General features: G+C 35.9%; 1 protein-coding gene across 3 annotated transcripts in view; it reads right to left on the reverse strand.

Annotated features, from left to right (window-relative positions):
- AQR (aquarius intron-binding spliceosomal factor) overlaps window positions 1-15,923 on the reverse strand; it is a 103,511-nt gene that overhangs the window by 55,147 nt on the left and 32,441 nt on the right. For all 3 annotated transcript variants that reach the window (XM_060146974.1, XM_060146989.1, XM_060146981.1), the window contains exons 14-17: window positions 11,095-11,197; window positions 8,119-8,239; window positions 5,010-5,151; window positions 1,691-1,869 (exon numbers count right to left, since the gene is read on the reverse strand). In XM_060146974.1, coding sequence (XP_060002957.1) covers window positions 1,691-1,869; window positions 5,010-5,151; window positions 8,119-8,239; window positions 11,095-11,197 — 545 coding nt within the window. The remainder of the gene's footprint in view (window positions 1-1,690; window positions 1,870-5,009; window positions 5,152-8,118; window positions 8,240-11,094; window positions 11,198-15,923) is intronic.

A 15,923-nucleotide genomic window follows, 5' to 3' on the forward strand; every position in this document is an offset into this window, starting at 1 on the left:
CAGCATTTAGTTTAAATTCTTCAAAAATTTTCTGTTTTTACAGGACAGTGTTCATTGCTATTTACAGAACCTCCCTCTCATTTTTTACTTGGTTGCTCTATCTGGAATCAATAAAGGGCCTGCATTTTGGCTTTGGCCTCCCAGAAAACACTCTTCTCCCCACCATGCCCCAGATGAATTGCTTGTCCCACAATACCCTATTGTTCCCTATCTTGCCCGTCAAAATTTACCCATTCTATTTCTCATCTACCAGAGGCCTATGTTTAAAAAAACAAAAAAGACTATTTGATGGCCTTCTGACTACCAGTCTCCGAAGTGATGGAGGTAAGAGACTCGTAAGGGGTTTGGGATAACAAATCCTTTTTTTTCCTTAACACTATAATGCAGGCTTGTCATCTGTCATCTATACATTTCTACAAAGGGTCTTTTTTTTCCTTCAAGTTTTACTTCTAGTCATCACGGCTTCTAGGGGTGGCCAATAAGTTATTTCAGTTCATTACCCACTATGTAAAACAGTGTTTATTTTAATACCTCCTTAAGCTCCAAAAGGCGATAAATGTAAAACCTTCTTCAGCAACTGAATGACTTTCTCACAATTCAGCAATAATAAGGGTACCTATTATTCTAGATGTGTAATGCACCAGATTTGAACAATTTTGAAGGATACAAGAGCCAAAAAAACAATCTGTCACAAACTATACCAACTATGGTGGCCACTTGTTAAACATTTGGCCAGCTTTGTTGCTGGCTTCCTTCAGAATTATTTGATAAATATATCATACAGACCCTATGGTTATAAACAGCTATAGTGAGAGCAATAATTTCTGAAAACTGATCCATTAAGGGACTATCCCTTTCCTTCTGGCATGCCAAGAAGGTAGAAGGAGATAAAACCTACCAGCTCCTGTTTCTCATAATGGGACAGCAAGAGCTCTCATAGACAGCTGGGAGAAAAATACAAAAGTGCCAATTAAAAATCAGTTTACATGCCATTTCTGGCACAGGTGGGTGGTATTGATGTTTTAACTCCATTTGACTTAGTAACTTAGAACATATCTGCCTCTATATAAAATTGTGACATAGAACTCCCATCCCTAAAATCTTGCTTAGTAAAGAATAGGGAAAATAACTTCCCTGCAATTATTATTTATCCTTGAACACATTTGATTTCACTGATTTTTTTTATCTGACTTCTTCTCTTTGGTACAAATTGTATGCATCCCCATTCACTTTACTTTGACTGCTTTTATCTCTTAAAAATACCAATTTTCCTTACTTGCTTTTCATTTGTGCAAGTTATATGTGGGTTTCCCCCCTTTCTTTAGTGAACACAAATATTTTATTCTTTTTATAGTGATGCTATAAATTCATAAACATTATCTTCCTAAATTTTATGATTTAAAATGCTCTCCTCTCAGCTCTGCCAACTGCAATTTTCACAACACTGATATATGTGCTATTTTATGCTTTTTATTAGAGTATGAAGGTATTTAATTATTCTTGTATGATCTTTGGTATTTTTACTAGTAGTAACTATAAATCAATTGCCATTCTTTAAAACAAATCTTAAAGATAAAATTTAATAAATTTAAAAGGGCAATATCTGGTGAATGTGCTTTGCTAATGCTCTAAGTAAAAGTCTATAAATTGTAACAGCAAAAGGTGACCACTTCTTGAAAGGCAAAGTTACCTTCCCACTCATCTCTGATGTGGTCTCTGACGTTCAGATGGATGCTGACATCTGCGCGAACCCGGGTTGGCCAGTTCTCGCCTATGCTGGGTTTGGCAACCTCCACCACGGTGAACGCCACGATGGGCTGGGCCATTCGCGCCCAGCCACCGAATACCACCCCGCCATACTCAGACTGCCTGGAAACCAGAAGCAGAAGACTGGTTATCCAAGCAAAGATCAACTTTTGCTCAACTTTGGACAAGTTAAACTAGTAACTAAGAATACATGGTTAGCTAGTATTTAAGCCCTAACATTAGTAACTCTTATTTCTAAACTAAAAAAAAAACCCTAAGTCTCAATATTTAGGAAGTATATATGGTAGGATGAAACAGGCAAACATGGCCCACAAAAGAAAGGGAAGTAGAGGAATGTCCCCCACATTCCCAGAAAAACATATAACTCTATGTACGTAAGAGATGAGCCATTTTGTCGAAGAATGAAATAATCCAGCACATTCAGTTTTATTTTATATTCTTACCCTCTTCCCCTCTTCATCAGGATAGCCTCAACTGTTTACATTTTATCTTATGTATTATAAATACTTCTATAAGTTGCTTCAAAAATCTTTTAGAAAAAAAAAAAATCTTTTAGAACAAGCTAGACCTTAAGAAATTAAAAACAAGCAAATGACAATATCTATGCAAATGCTTTCTTTAGGGCACAATATTTAAAACACTGAAAAGACACTGCTATGGATGGCAGTGTGGGGAATCATCAAGCTAGTTGTAATAACCAGAACCACTAACAAGCAAATATTCATTCTTTCTTCTTATATTGGTGCTTTAGCTTTTACATTAAATAGTGTATTGGGGAAATCTGTAATACAAAAACTGCAGCAACACTCCAAAACTGGAAAGTACTGCCAAAAATGACATGCTTACAAAGATAAAGGAAACCTATATCCTAAGTAAAGGCTTTTGTAAATAACAGAAAATTATAAAACTTCATAACATCAAAGAGTGAAACTAATTAAAAATAAAAGTTCTGCAATCCAATGACTTGGTCAGTACTAAAACAATTTCTAAAAGGCATTACCTTGTGTCTAATAGCTTTTGTAATAACTTTCTATCACCTCCCCCATTTTTCACAACTTTATTGCAATATAGTTTATATACCATTAAATTCATTCACTGTAAATGTACAATAACTTTTAGTAAATTTACAAAGTTGCGCACCCATCACCACAATCCAATTTTAGAACATCTTCATCATACTTTAAAAAGATCCCTCTTGTCTACTTGCAGTCAACCCTTCCTACTCCCAAGCAACCGCTAATCTACTCTCCCCAATTCTTTCCTCCTTTATAAAATCTACCTGCAACATGAGGCATTAAAAGAGTATAGATTTCTGATCCTCATAAGCACATCCTCTTTTACACTGCTCAGTAGTTTCAGTAGCCTAAAAACATGATTACAACTACACAATAAGTAAAAATGCCTCTGCTACTTTTCCACCTTCAGACATGAAACAGAAGGAAGCCCTATCCCTCAAGATCTCATAATTTTTTAACAGTTTCCAATAATGGGCAATTAGGAATGAAAATTTAGAAAAATTTATTATCAATAGTTATCTCCCAAACGTAACATTTTCTTCCACTAGCAGAAAATAATGTAAATTAAAAAAAAATGGGGCTTCCCTGGTGGCGCAGGGGTTGAGAGTCTGCCTGCCAATGCAGGGGACACGGGTTCGTGCCCCAGTCCAGGAAGATCCCACATGCCGCAGAGCGGCTGGGCCCGTGAGCCATGGCTGCTGAGCCTGCGTGTCCGGAGCCTGTGCTCCGCAACAGGAGAGGCCACAACAGTGAGAGGCCCACGTAACACAAGAAAAAAAAAATATATATTTTATTAATAAACCATAAGAACTCCAAGTATTACTGCTTTATTTGGCATTTAAGTAAAATATAAATGAATTCTACTTGATGAGCTGCTGGTTACTAAGTCCCTACTTTGCAAAATGACCAAAATTAGGTCCAGAGTCTGAGCATATAAGTGCAAGGTAACCATAAATTATAAGGCAGCTTTCTGATCAAGCACTCCCCTGGGGTCCAAACAATGGGCAATAATTTCAGCAAAGCTGTGGGCAGAGACGATCAGCCAGTGGGTATACAAATTGCACAGTGCTAGCCTGCCCACTGACTCAACTGATTATTAAGTCAGAAATACTTTGTTGTGTTTTAGACTCTCACCCAGAATAACTTTTCACATAATAATTAATTAAAAACTAGAACTGTGTATGAAATAAAATATGGAAGTGAAAAAAACATCATAATCACAGTGTCCATGCAGCTCTCTGTAATTAGTAAGGAGAGAAGCCTGGAAGATACCTGAATCAGTTCACACTCAAAATAATGTTAAGCTTTTCACACAGAATGCAGTATAATTGTACATATGTATGCATGGTGTGACAATAATTTAATGAAAATTCATTTTACAGAATTATTTTACTCATTTACAGTCAACTGTGATATATAACTTATCTCCAATAATTTCATACCTAGAATGAAATAGTGAACGAAGGGCATTTACCCAAAGTTTAGTCATGTCTAAAAAGCAAAATGAACCTTCACAAATCTTATAATGCAGAGCTGCCTACAACAGAATGAAAGTCTTTTCTTAGCTAAAGGAGTTCCAGACAGAAGCTAGCAGGTGGAAAGCTGAGTTTAGGCAGAAAAGTTCCTCAAATAACGAAACCTACTCAACAGGCCCTAAAAGTAAATGCTGATGATTTAGTCTCTTCAAGGCAACCTATGGATGGAGGGCAGGGAAGATGTTCCAATGTTCCACTCTGTGCAATGTTCAGCTATGCCCCTCATCTCCTGCCAGGTCCTTTAGAGAGGCTGACTGAGACTAGTGGTGACAGCCACAAGAGCGGCTGGAGTAACAGAATACCCCTTTATCATAAGCTTCTCCCAGGACTTAAACTGCCCTGCCTAGTACAGGCCTGCTGGCCAGCCCATACCCTTCCCTCTTTACCCTTTTACTAATGCCCAACCTCCTCCCCCCTACATTTCTCCCTCCCGCCCCACTTCCCAGAACAATGACCTCTCTTCTCTTACCCTCAGCCCCACTTCCAACGACCCAGATACATATTTTCTATTTTAGCACTTTGGATATATCTAATTCACATTCAAGAACTTCTCACAGAGTAAATATCTCATATTTTAAAGGGCATCTTCACCACAGATATATTATTTCTAATTACATGTGTGAGGTTTCTGACAGAAGTATGTAAGTCACTGTTTGCATCTCTTCATTGCAAGTGGAACCAATTTACTAACCATGGCTTCATTCTGCTGACACTATCCTCGATGTCCTGCCTTATTTCATAAGTTGATTCTAAGCGGAAGAGATTAAAGTTCCTTAGGAGGTAATCATGAAGAGTCAAAAACTGCAAATTCAACTTGGGAAGAGCAAGACAACCTGAAAAGGAAAATAACATCCATATTTGAATTATTTGTTTTAATCAGACATCTGCTTTATGTATTAAAACAAGGCAGCACAAATTTGTTAAGAATCTAGTTTAATGGTGTCTAAAATACAGCATATTTGATAAGGTCTTATTCTTATTTCCACACAGAAACTGAAACCAAGTTAACAAATGCCATCTATTAAGACTGGGAATAAAGGATGAATTTCATTAATACATGTAATCTGCACATCAATGACTCATATGCAAACAGTGCTTCTAAAAAGTATTTAAAGATACTTAAAACTAACACAAGTAGTTTAAAAATTCTTTCTTTACCACCTAATTTGTATTTGGCGAATCTCAAAGTAAATAGTGCTACCATAAACATAGCCCATGACCAAATTTAAAGAAAACTGAATTAGTATATTACATTACACAACTCTATCTTCAGTGATCACTATGGTGCTCTGAACCTTTGCCGTTTTGCTAGCCTTTAAGGATAAGGCATTGATTGTATGTTATTCCTGGAGTTATTTCCCTTCTCTGACAACATTAATGAACCATATTCTTTCCATTACCTTCACCTAACACCATTTCCCTGGGATAATAAGTAACCAAGCACTCAGCACCAATATCAAAAAGGTCAAAAAAGAAGAACCCCAGGGACTTCCCTGGTGGTCCAGTGGTTAAGACTTCGCCTTCCAGTGCAGGGGGTGCGGGTTTGATACCTGATCGGGTAGCTAAGATCCCACATGCCTCGCAGCCAAAGAACCAAAACATAAAACAGAAGCAATATTGTAACAAATTCAATAAAGACTTTAAAAATGGTCCACATCAAAAAAATCTTAAAAAAAAGAACCCCCAAACACATTTTACTAGCAAATCATATTATTTTCATCATCCCTATCCATATTTACCAAAGAAACAATGCACCTAAAAGCAAGAAACATCAATGTACAAAAATTTCACATCATTTGTTAGTAAACTCTGACTTATAATCTAATTCAATTTCTTTCAAGCCAGAAGCTGAAAGCATCTCTTTTGATGGCATACTTATATTAAAAAAAATTAACATATCACTATTTTGTAACCCTCCCTGAATTAACAAATCTAGGTATTAAACAGCAATATCACAAAAACAGAGACAACCAGACATCACGTGCCTCTTGATGAAAGAATACACCGCCACCAAGGATCTTGCCAAAGAGCGAATACCTCTGCCTGATCAAGCCAATTTGTAGAAAAAATAAATAAAGAGCAGAGGGACATGTAGAACTGTACTGTGAGTAGTCAATTAGAAAAATCTAGACTGTGGAAAACTATACAGATCAAACAACTCAGGGTCTTCAACAGACAAAAGAAAGGGATACAGTTGGTACCCGTAAAATAAAAGGCATCTTAAAATGTACAGGACTGACTACGGTGTCTAGGGATGCACAACTGGGTAATAAAACTATGAAGAAACAGTGAGACAGTGATTGCTATAAAAGTCAAGAAATGGTTACTTTCCAGTGGAGTGAGAAAGCAGTAAGTAGGAAGGGGTACACAGGAGGATTCTGGGATAGCTGACAAGGTGATTATAAGGGTTTTAGGGTATTTCCCTTAAGATAATTAGTAAAGCTCTATTTTGCGTGGGCTTTCTATATTTGTGTTTATTTTACAATAAAAAGGTTTTAAAAAGGCAACACTTTACAAAGACTTTCTTTACGATTCTTATACTATATTTTTTAAATATCTGCCCCAATTTCACACTTATTTTCTCTCCTTGGGAGCTGGAAGCAGCTTGCATAATTGTGCTGGATTGGCTTTGATCTTTGCCTATCTCACAGCATTGAATACAGAGCCCCACAAGCACAGTTTCACCCATGGTCAGTGAAGAACCATGGCAAGACAGGTACAAAGACAAATTCTGAGAAGTAATTCTTTTTACTTACCTTCATTAATCATAGGAGCGAAAGAAAAGCAACACTTTATACTAAGCAAAATATGTTTTAAACTCAGACCAACATCACTGAATAGTACCAAAAGCTAGATATAAGACTGTTTACATTTTCAAGGACACAAACTTTTCATTAAAAAGACAAAATATTCTTAAGTGTTATTCATACATATATGATCACAAATGCTTTTAGTATGAACAAATTAGAAAAGTGAGAAAGCAATGCATTAATCACTGTCAGAATATAAAAAGATATGAAGACTGATTATTCTGAAATCTAGTACAATTTTAGTGCACTGGGTTTATTGGAATTATGGCTCTAGGATATGACTCTGAAGAGACAATTTTCTTTTAAATAAATATACCAATACCTATATTGGTGATCTCTTTAAAATAGCCACATCTCTACTAATCATGACACTGTTGTTCAAAAAACTTCCAGAAATTTTTTTTTGAAATATGCCTTCAAAATGTGTCAGAATGCACTTTGGCGTATACTCAATTGTGGCAAATTCTCATCATTAGAGGATAAGCATTTAGAAACAAATCTGTTGAAAGAGGTAGATGAACATACTAGGCAATACTACTCTGGGTCAAAACTAAGGGTTTATCTTAACTAATGACAATGTCTTTCTTTTGAAGGTCATTAGCTGGCTCTACAAGGAATTCAAAAGAACCTTTAGAAAAGGCTTTGAAAAATAAAACACTACCAAATAAAGCCTGCTACAGTGACATAATGAAAGCTACACTTCTTGTATTATTAGGTCTCCTGAACACACAGCTTTACGGGCACATTTTATACAGGATGATACACACACACACACAAACACACATTTCATTAGGCAATGCTTAAATTTAATAAAAATCCTTAATGTTAAGCATTCAAAACACTGAATAGTTTCTAGCTTCTAAAGTTGAACTTGAGGGTACCAGAAAATTACCCTAATGTATATAGCAGATAGGAGCATGTTCAGTTATATATAATGAATTCTAAACTAAGTTTCATGTTACATCTGAATACTGTACTTCGTTACCATACCTTCCCCAGAATAGTACTCAGTTGGGACAATATTTTCATCCCATATGATTTTCTCGGTTGGATACAAAGGCATCTGGTTCAACTGCTGAATCTGAGAAATTCGACGCTCATGACGAGATACCTAAAGGAAACAGGTTTAGAAAGAAAGTCAGAAGTATCTTTTTGCAATCAAAATAATTTATGGAGAAATTCAACACAAAGTATGGAATGAGAACTTTCATGTCTTTGAGTTATTGTAGCACTTAACAAGAGATTTTTTTTTCCTTTTTTCATGTTCTCCACAAATCAAAGAAGAAAGAGGTACTGATTGTGATGGACTTTGGAATCAGACAGATCTGAGTTCAACACCTAGCACCTCTACTTATGGGCTATGTGAAAGCTGGGCAAGTTACCTCAAACTCCCTGATTTTAGTTTCCTTTTCAGTAAAGCAGATTAAAATGTCACTCCCTTCTTAGGTTTCTTACGAAAATGAAGTGGAATATTGTAAAATAATGTCAGAGTGTCTGGCACATGCCAAGACCTTAAAACCCACAGCAACACAGCATTCACCAATGTAAGAAAAAAAAAATGGGAGCCCTAAGTCCTAGGTTACAGTTTTCATTCTTGTACTAACTAGCTAAATAATCTGGATAAGTTTACTAATAACTTGGCCTCAGTCTTCTTCGTAAAACGAGAGAGTTGTACTTGATGTTCTCTATGTACCCCTCCATTGTTAATACTACAGTGATCTACCTCAAATACAGAAATAAGTTTGTTACCTAATTAAGAGATGCCAAAATAATGATATATTTGAAAAATGTGTCACGTTCTTTTCAGTAGAGATAGTATTGTTTTAGGAAAGAAGACAGTGTGATATCATCTAAACAATATGCATAGTTGAATTTTTTAATCATATTTGGTTGGATATTAGAAGATTCCAAAGCCTGAAAAACTCCTTTAAGAGGGGGAGGAAATGAAAGATAATGCTGTAGCACTATAAATTTTTTTTTTTTTAAATTTTATTTAATTTTGGCTGCACTGGGTCTCCGTTGAGATACGCGGGCTTCTCATTGAGGTGGCTTCTCTTGCTGTGGTACGCGGGCTTCAGTAGTTGTGGCATACGAACTCAGTAGTTGTGGCTCACAGGCTCAGTAGTTGTGGCTCGCAGGCTCAGTTGCTCCGCGGCATGTGGGATCTTCCCAGACCAGGGTTCGAACCCATGTCCCCTGCATTGCAAGGCGGATTCCCAACCACTGCGCCACCAGAGAAGCCCAGCACTATAAATTTTTAAAACTGTTTTCTTTTCACGTAGCTATTTAAATTTTAAGGATGAAATCTTAGCTATAAGACCCTAAAAAGCATAGATAGGATCAACTTTATACTCAAACCTATTTTCCATTAGAAAGGTTCCTGGAAAAGTCCTCATTTCTTTCTATAGTAAGGATTTATTATTAATCTCCAAAACCTGACTTACCAGAGAAGATTTTACATTATCAGAAAACAGGACAAGGAATTTTTAGAAAGCACTTGTAGTCAGAGACAACAAAAAGTGATTTGTAAGAAGGAAGGGAAAGATAGTGACCCAAGACATACATTTCATGCAAGTAAATGTATCGATAAAAAAGTATTTTCTATACTTGAGTTAATTTAAAACCCTTCCCAAGGATTTCTCTCCAAATGGCACTTAAACACCTGTCACCAGGCTTAAAACACCTGCTACAAATAGTTTCCTGTTACTACCCCAAAATAAGCATATTATCTTCCTCTCTACAGTAAGGAACTGTATTTTATACCCTGTATTAGAAGTATTAGCTTGAAATATGTTACAAAAACATGTGCCCATTATTGTTCCATATGTGTAAAAAAATGTATTTACAAATCCATGCAGTGTACATTTGTATAGGCATAAAAAATGTCTGAAACGTATAAAAGACAACTCAACCTTATAGCAGTCAGCAAACAAAAAAGTTTTTTTTGTTAACCCATGAGACTGGCAAAATTGAGGCGACTCAGCAACCAATGCCGAAAAAAGCTGAAGGAGACATACTTTAATACACTGTTGATGGGAACATACAGCTTTTGGAGGACAGTTTGGCTGCATCTTTTATCTTTTAAATAAGCACATCAAATAATTTCGCTTCTGGGTACCTCTCCTAGATGTCCACATATGGGCACAAAGAGGCATATATTAAGACTGCATCATTATTTGTACTAGTGAGCATGCAAACAACCTAGATATTCATAGTGGCGTATGGTTAAATACTCATCCACTTTATGAAATATCTCACGGAAGTTTAAAAAATAAAGTATATCCCTTCCCCTCAGTTTTGCTATGAATCTGAAACTGTACTAAAAAAAATAAAACCTCACACAAAAAAGTATTAGTTTAAGAGCTGATGCTCAAACTAATACTCATTTCCCAAAATGCTTGAGAAATCCCTTAGAATTCTTAAACCACTAAGTCGGTAATAACTTTTTCTATTTTTAAACATTCCTGAGCTCTCTAGTGATAAAGGTATGGCTTAATATTCAAGGTACTATATTTAAATAATAACTTAAAAATAAACAGATAAATAGATAGATATCTGTGTGTGTGTGTGTGTGTGTGTGTGTGTGTGTGTATGTGTGTGTGTAGGTATAACTGTGATCTCTTAAAGGCAGGAACAGTGTCGGCCATCTCTGTATCTCCAGTGCTTGAATCCAGTGCCTGACACAGATGTTGCTCGTAAATATCTGATGGAACAAATCCATGCTATAAAGCAGTTTTAAGAGGTAAGAGACTTGAAAAAAGAAATCTAAGAGATGAAAAAGAAATCTGACAAAATCAAATGATGATATAGTTCCCAAACAAGTAGGCATTACCTACCAATTTTTTAGCCCAGAAAAAAATCTGTACCAACCTACATCTTTAAGAATGATTCAAAAAAAAAAAAAAAAGAATGATTCAAAAAAGTAGGGAAAACCACATGCAAAATTCAAAGAACATTAATATTTACCAACAATTCTAGAAGAAATTCTTTATCAAAAGTCGTGTCTTCACCTTTAGGAAGAGTTGGTAACAAGCAGAGGTATGATGCCACCTGGTGGAGTGTATTTGAACTGCAGAATAAAGAATATTCAGATCAGAATATTTTATTACAATTTAATTCATTTTTGAAACATAATTTTACAGATAGCTTAAAAATTTTTATGTAGAAAATATAATCCTATGACACAAGCAACAAATATATTAAATCAGCAAAGAGTTAAACCCCTAATACAGAATTCTCAAATTGTCTTCTGCAAACCTCTCATGGTCCCCAAGATTGTTTCAGGGAAGCTACAAGGACAATACTTTTTTTTTTTTTTTTTTTTTTGGTACGCGGGCCTCTCACTGTTGTGGCCTCTCCCATTGCGGAGCACAGGCTCCAGATGTGCAGGCTCAGTGGCCATGGCTCACGGGCCGAGCCGCTCCATGGCATGTGGGATCTTCCCAGACCGGGGCACGAACCCGCGTCCCCTGCATCGGCAAGTGGACTCTCAACCACTGCGCCACCAGGGAAGCCCGACAATACTTTTTCATATTAATACCAAGACATTATTAAGTTTTTTTCTCACTGTCTTTACATATACAGTGACAGTGCAATAATGGGTAAAACTGGTGGCACGGATCAAGGCAGTGGCACCAACCAGTACAGTAAGTGGTCCCAGCATTCCTCAATGTGACACAGTTATTGAAACAAACAAAAAAAACCCCACCAGTTTTGTTTAAAAATGTCCTTGATGAAAGAGTAAAAAATTATTAAGGTTATTAAATTTGGACTTGAGTATCTGTTTTTTAAAAAATCTGTGTGACAGAGTGGGAAGTACACATTTTGCACACAATTTTTACTTGTGTAAAAAGAATGTTTGTCAGAACGACTGACAAACTAGTTATTCAGAGTTGAATAACAGCAAAAAATCTGAACAAAATAAACCTAACTTCAAGGAAAATAACTGACAGTATATGTTGCCAAAGATAAAATTTGAATTTCAGAGTGAAAAACTGAAATTTTGAAAAACTTGCATTTGCCACTACTTACCTGACAGCTTTCAACCACTCAAATACAGTTTCATTACCCCCCAAAGCCCCTCAAACTCTCTATCCCTGTCCCTGGTAACCACTAATGTGTTTTCAATCTCTATAAATCTGCTTTTTCCAGAAGGTCAAATAAATGGAATCATACATTATGTAGCCTTTTGACGCTGGCTGCTTTCACTCAGCGTAATACATTTGAGATTCACCCACACTGTTGTGTGTATCTGTAGTTGGTTCCTTTTTATTGCTGACTAATATTCCATTGTATGGATATTTCCCAATGTGTTTATTTACTCACCAGTTGAAGCATATTTGTATATTCCAGTTTTGACAACTATAAATAAAGCCACTATATATATTTCTGTACAGATTTTTCTGTGAATGTAAGTTTCCATTTCTCTTGGGTATGTCTGTGAGAACACTAGATCGCACAGTAAGCACATGTTTCTGCAAGAAACTATCAAATTTTTCCAAAGTGGCACTACCATTTTGAATTCTCATCAGCAATGTATGAGAATTACACTTGCTCCACATACCGGTCAAGAGTTAATACACTGTTGTTTTTATAAACAATTCTAATAGGTACATAATGATATCTCATTATGATTTAAATTCGCTTTTCCTAATGGCTAATGATGTTAGGCATCTTTCTATAGGCTTATTGAAATCTATATATCTTCTTTGGTGAGGTATCTGTTCAAATCTACAGCCATTTTTTTATTAAGCTGTTTTCTTATAATTGAGTTCTGAGACTTCCAGATACCAGTCCATCATCAGATATGTATTTAGCCAATATTTTCTCCCAGTTTGGGGTTTGTCTTTCATTCTCTTAACAATGTCTTTCAAATAGAAATTTTTAATTTTGATGAAGTCCAATTTATCAGTTGTTTCCTTTAAAGACCGTGCCCTGGTGTCTACAGAAATCTTTGCACAAAGCATAATCACAAAGATTTTCTCCTATATTTCCTAAGTTTTAATTTTGATATTTAGGTCTATGATTCATTTTGAGTTAATTTTTGTATATGATGTGAGGAATGGGTCAAGTTTCATACTTTGCATATGGCTGTCCAGAACCACTGCTGAAATTATTTCTTTTCCACTGAGTTGCCTTGGCACCTTAGCCAAAACCCAACTAACCATATACGTGTGGTCTATTTCTGAACTTGACCCTGTTCCAGTGACCTATAATGTCTACCCTGTTTTCAATACCACAATGTCTTGATTACTTTAACTTTATAGTAAGTCTTGAAATTAGGTAGTGGAAATTCTCCAGTTTTGTTCTTTTTCAAAATGGTCTTGACTATTCTAGTTCCTTTGCCTTTCCATATGAGTTTTAGAATAAGCTTGTCAGTTTCTATCAAATATCCTGCTGTGACTCTGACTGGAAATGAATTATATCTATAGATCAATTTGGGCAGAATCCACACCTCAACTGAGTCCTCTCATCCATGAACAAGGTGTATCTCTCCATTTTTAAAATCAATTCACTTTAATTGCACAGACTTCCTTAACATGGTTTCAGATACCACAACGAAACTTTCAAGAAATCTATCAACTGTCAAGTTTTGATATGTATCAAAGAATAATATTCCTAATTACTTGAAAAAGCTTTTAAAATAAACTTCCCTCTGTGTAAGAGTGGATTTTCTTCATTTACTTCAGGCAAAATAACATCTTAAAACAAACTGAAACCAACAACAGATCTGCAAATCCAACTGTCTTTCATTAAGCCAGACATTAAAAAGATATGCAAAACTGCAAAACAATGCTACTCTTCTCACTATGTATTCTTTTCTTCATTATGGAGTACATATTTTTCATTAACAATATGTATGAAATATACAATGGATTTTACTTGATTTTTAAAATAAATTAAATATTTAAAATTCCTCTACTTTTAATTTCTAATGTAGTAAATATAATGGCTATAATCCACATTAAAAAAGTTCTTTGTGATCCTCAATGATTTGTAAGAGTATAAAGGAGCTCTATGGACAAAAATAAATTCCCTGGACAGACTATACAGTTATTAAATGTAAGGAAAAAAATCTACAAAAGTGCTTAAAAAATATAATATTTTTGTAATCTTTTGGTGAAGAAGGCCTTCTAAGTAAAACATCTGTGGGCTTCCCTGGTGGTGCAGTGGTTGAGAGTCTGCCTGCCGATGCAGGGGTCACAGGTTCGTGCCCCAATTCGGGAAGATCCCACATGCCGCGGAGCGGCTAGGCCCGTGAGCCATGGCCGCTGAGCCTGCACGTCCAGAGCCTGTGCTCCGCAGCGGGAGAGGCCACAACAGTGAGAGGCCCGCGTACCACAAAAAAAATAAATAAATAAAATAAATAAATAAAATAAAACGTTTGTTATTGTTATTAAAAAGAAGACTGAAAGATATGATTAAAAATTTAAAACATCTGTAATAACAAAATATACCATAAACAAAGTTTAAAAGGGAGAAACTGAGACAAAATAATTGCAACAGAACTAGACAAAATAATAATATCCAGGTTCCTGGATATATAATATAAAGGTTCCTTATTTAAAAAATCAATAAAATGACAAACAATGGAATACAAAATAGCAAAGGATAACAACCAGAAAGTAACATACAATCACGGAATGCAAGTAAAACAATGAGAATCTTTTTGTCCTTGGATTGGCAAAAATGAAAAACTAATTTACCTAGTGTTGGAAGGGAGAGAAATAAATCTTCAAACACTATTGATGTAAGTGTATAATTGGCATTTTTTGGGAAGATAATTTAGCAATATGTAACAAAATTTAAACACATAACCCCTTTGAGTCAGCCATTCTGCTTCTGGGAATCAGTACTAAAATTTAAAAAATAGAAGTAAAAAGAATGTTCATTGCCTAATTGTTTGTTATAGTTAAAAAATTTTAAATTAAAGATCCGTCAATAGGTGAGTGATTAAAAAATAGTATGGTAGGGCTTCCCTGGTGGCGCAGTGGTTGAGAGTCCACCTGCTGATGCAGGGGACACGGGTTCGTGCCCCGGTCTTGGAAGATCCCACATGCCGCGGAGCAGCTAGGCCTGTGAGCCATGGCTGCTGAGCCTGCGCGTCCGGAGCCTGTGCTCCGCAACGGGAGAGGCCACGAAGGTGAGAGGCCTGCGTACCGCAAAAAAAAAAAAAAAAGAAAAGTATGGTAGACCTGTTCAACAGAACTCAATGCCATTATTTAAAAGAAGGAAGTAGACGTGTGTGTTACTGTAAGTTATTACCTATCCTCATATGAAAATGAATGACCAGACCAATCTCAGTTTGCTTCAGTTTAAATAGCCAATTAACTACACATAAATTCTCCCCAGAGTTAAGGAAAATGAGGAGATAACAGAGCACAGTGGTCAAAAGTTAGGGCTCAGAATAAAAAAGAACGAAATCTTGCCATTTGCAACAACATGGATGGACCCTAAGGCCATTATGCTAACTGAAGTAAGTCAGAAAGAGAAAGACAAATACTGTATGGGTCACTTATATGTGGAATTTAATGAGTCACTTATATGTGGAATTTTAAAACAACCCTCCCCCCCCAAAAAAAACCAAGCTTACAGAAACAGGGAACATTTGGTGGTTGCCCGAGGCAAAGGTGGGTGAAATGGTAAAGGAGATCAAAATGTACAAACTTCCAGTTATAAAATAAATAAGTCATGGGTATGTAATTGTACAGCATGGTGACTATAATTAGTAATAGTGTACTGCATATTTGCAAGTTGCAAAGAAAGTAGATCTTAGATGTTCTCACCAAAAGACC

This window comes from Lagenorhynchus albirostris, chromosome 1 (genome assembly GCF_949774975.1).
Source record: "Lagenorhynchus albirostris chromosome 1, mLagAlb1.1, whole genome shotgun sequence".
Lineage (NCBI taxonomy): Eukaryota > Metazoa > Chordata > Mammalia > Artiodactyla > Delphinidae > Lagenorhynchus > Lagenorhynchus albirostris.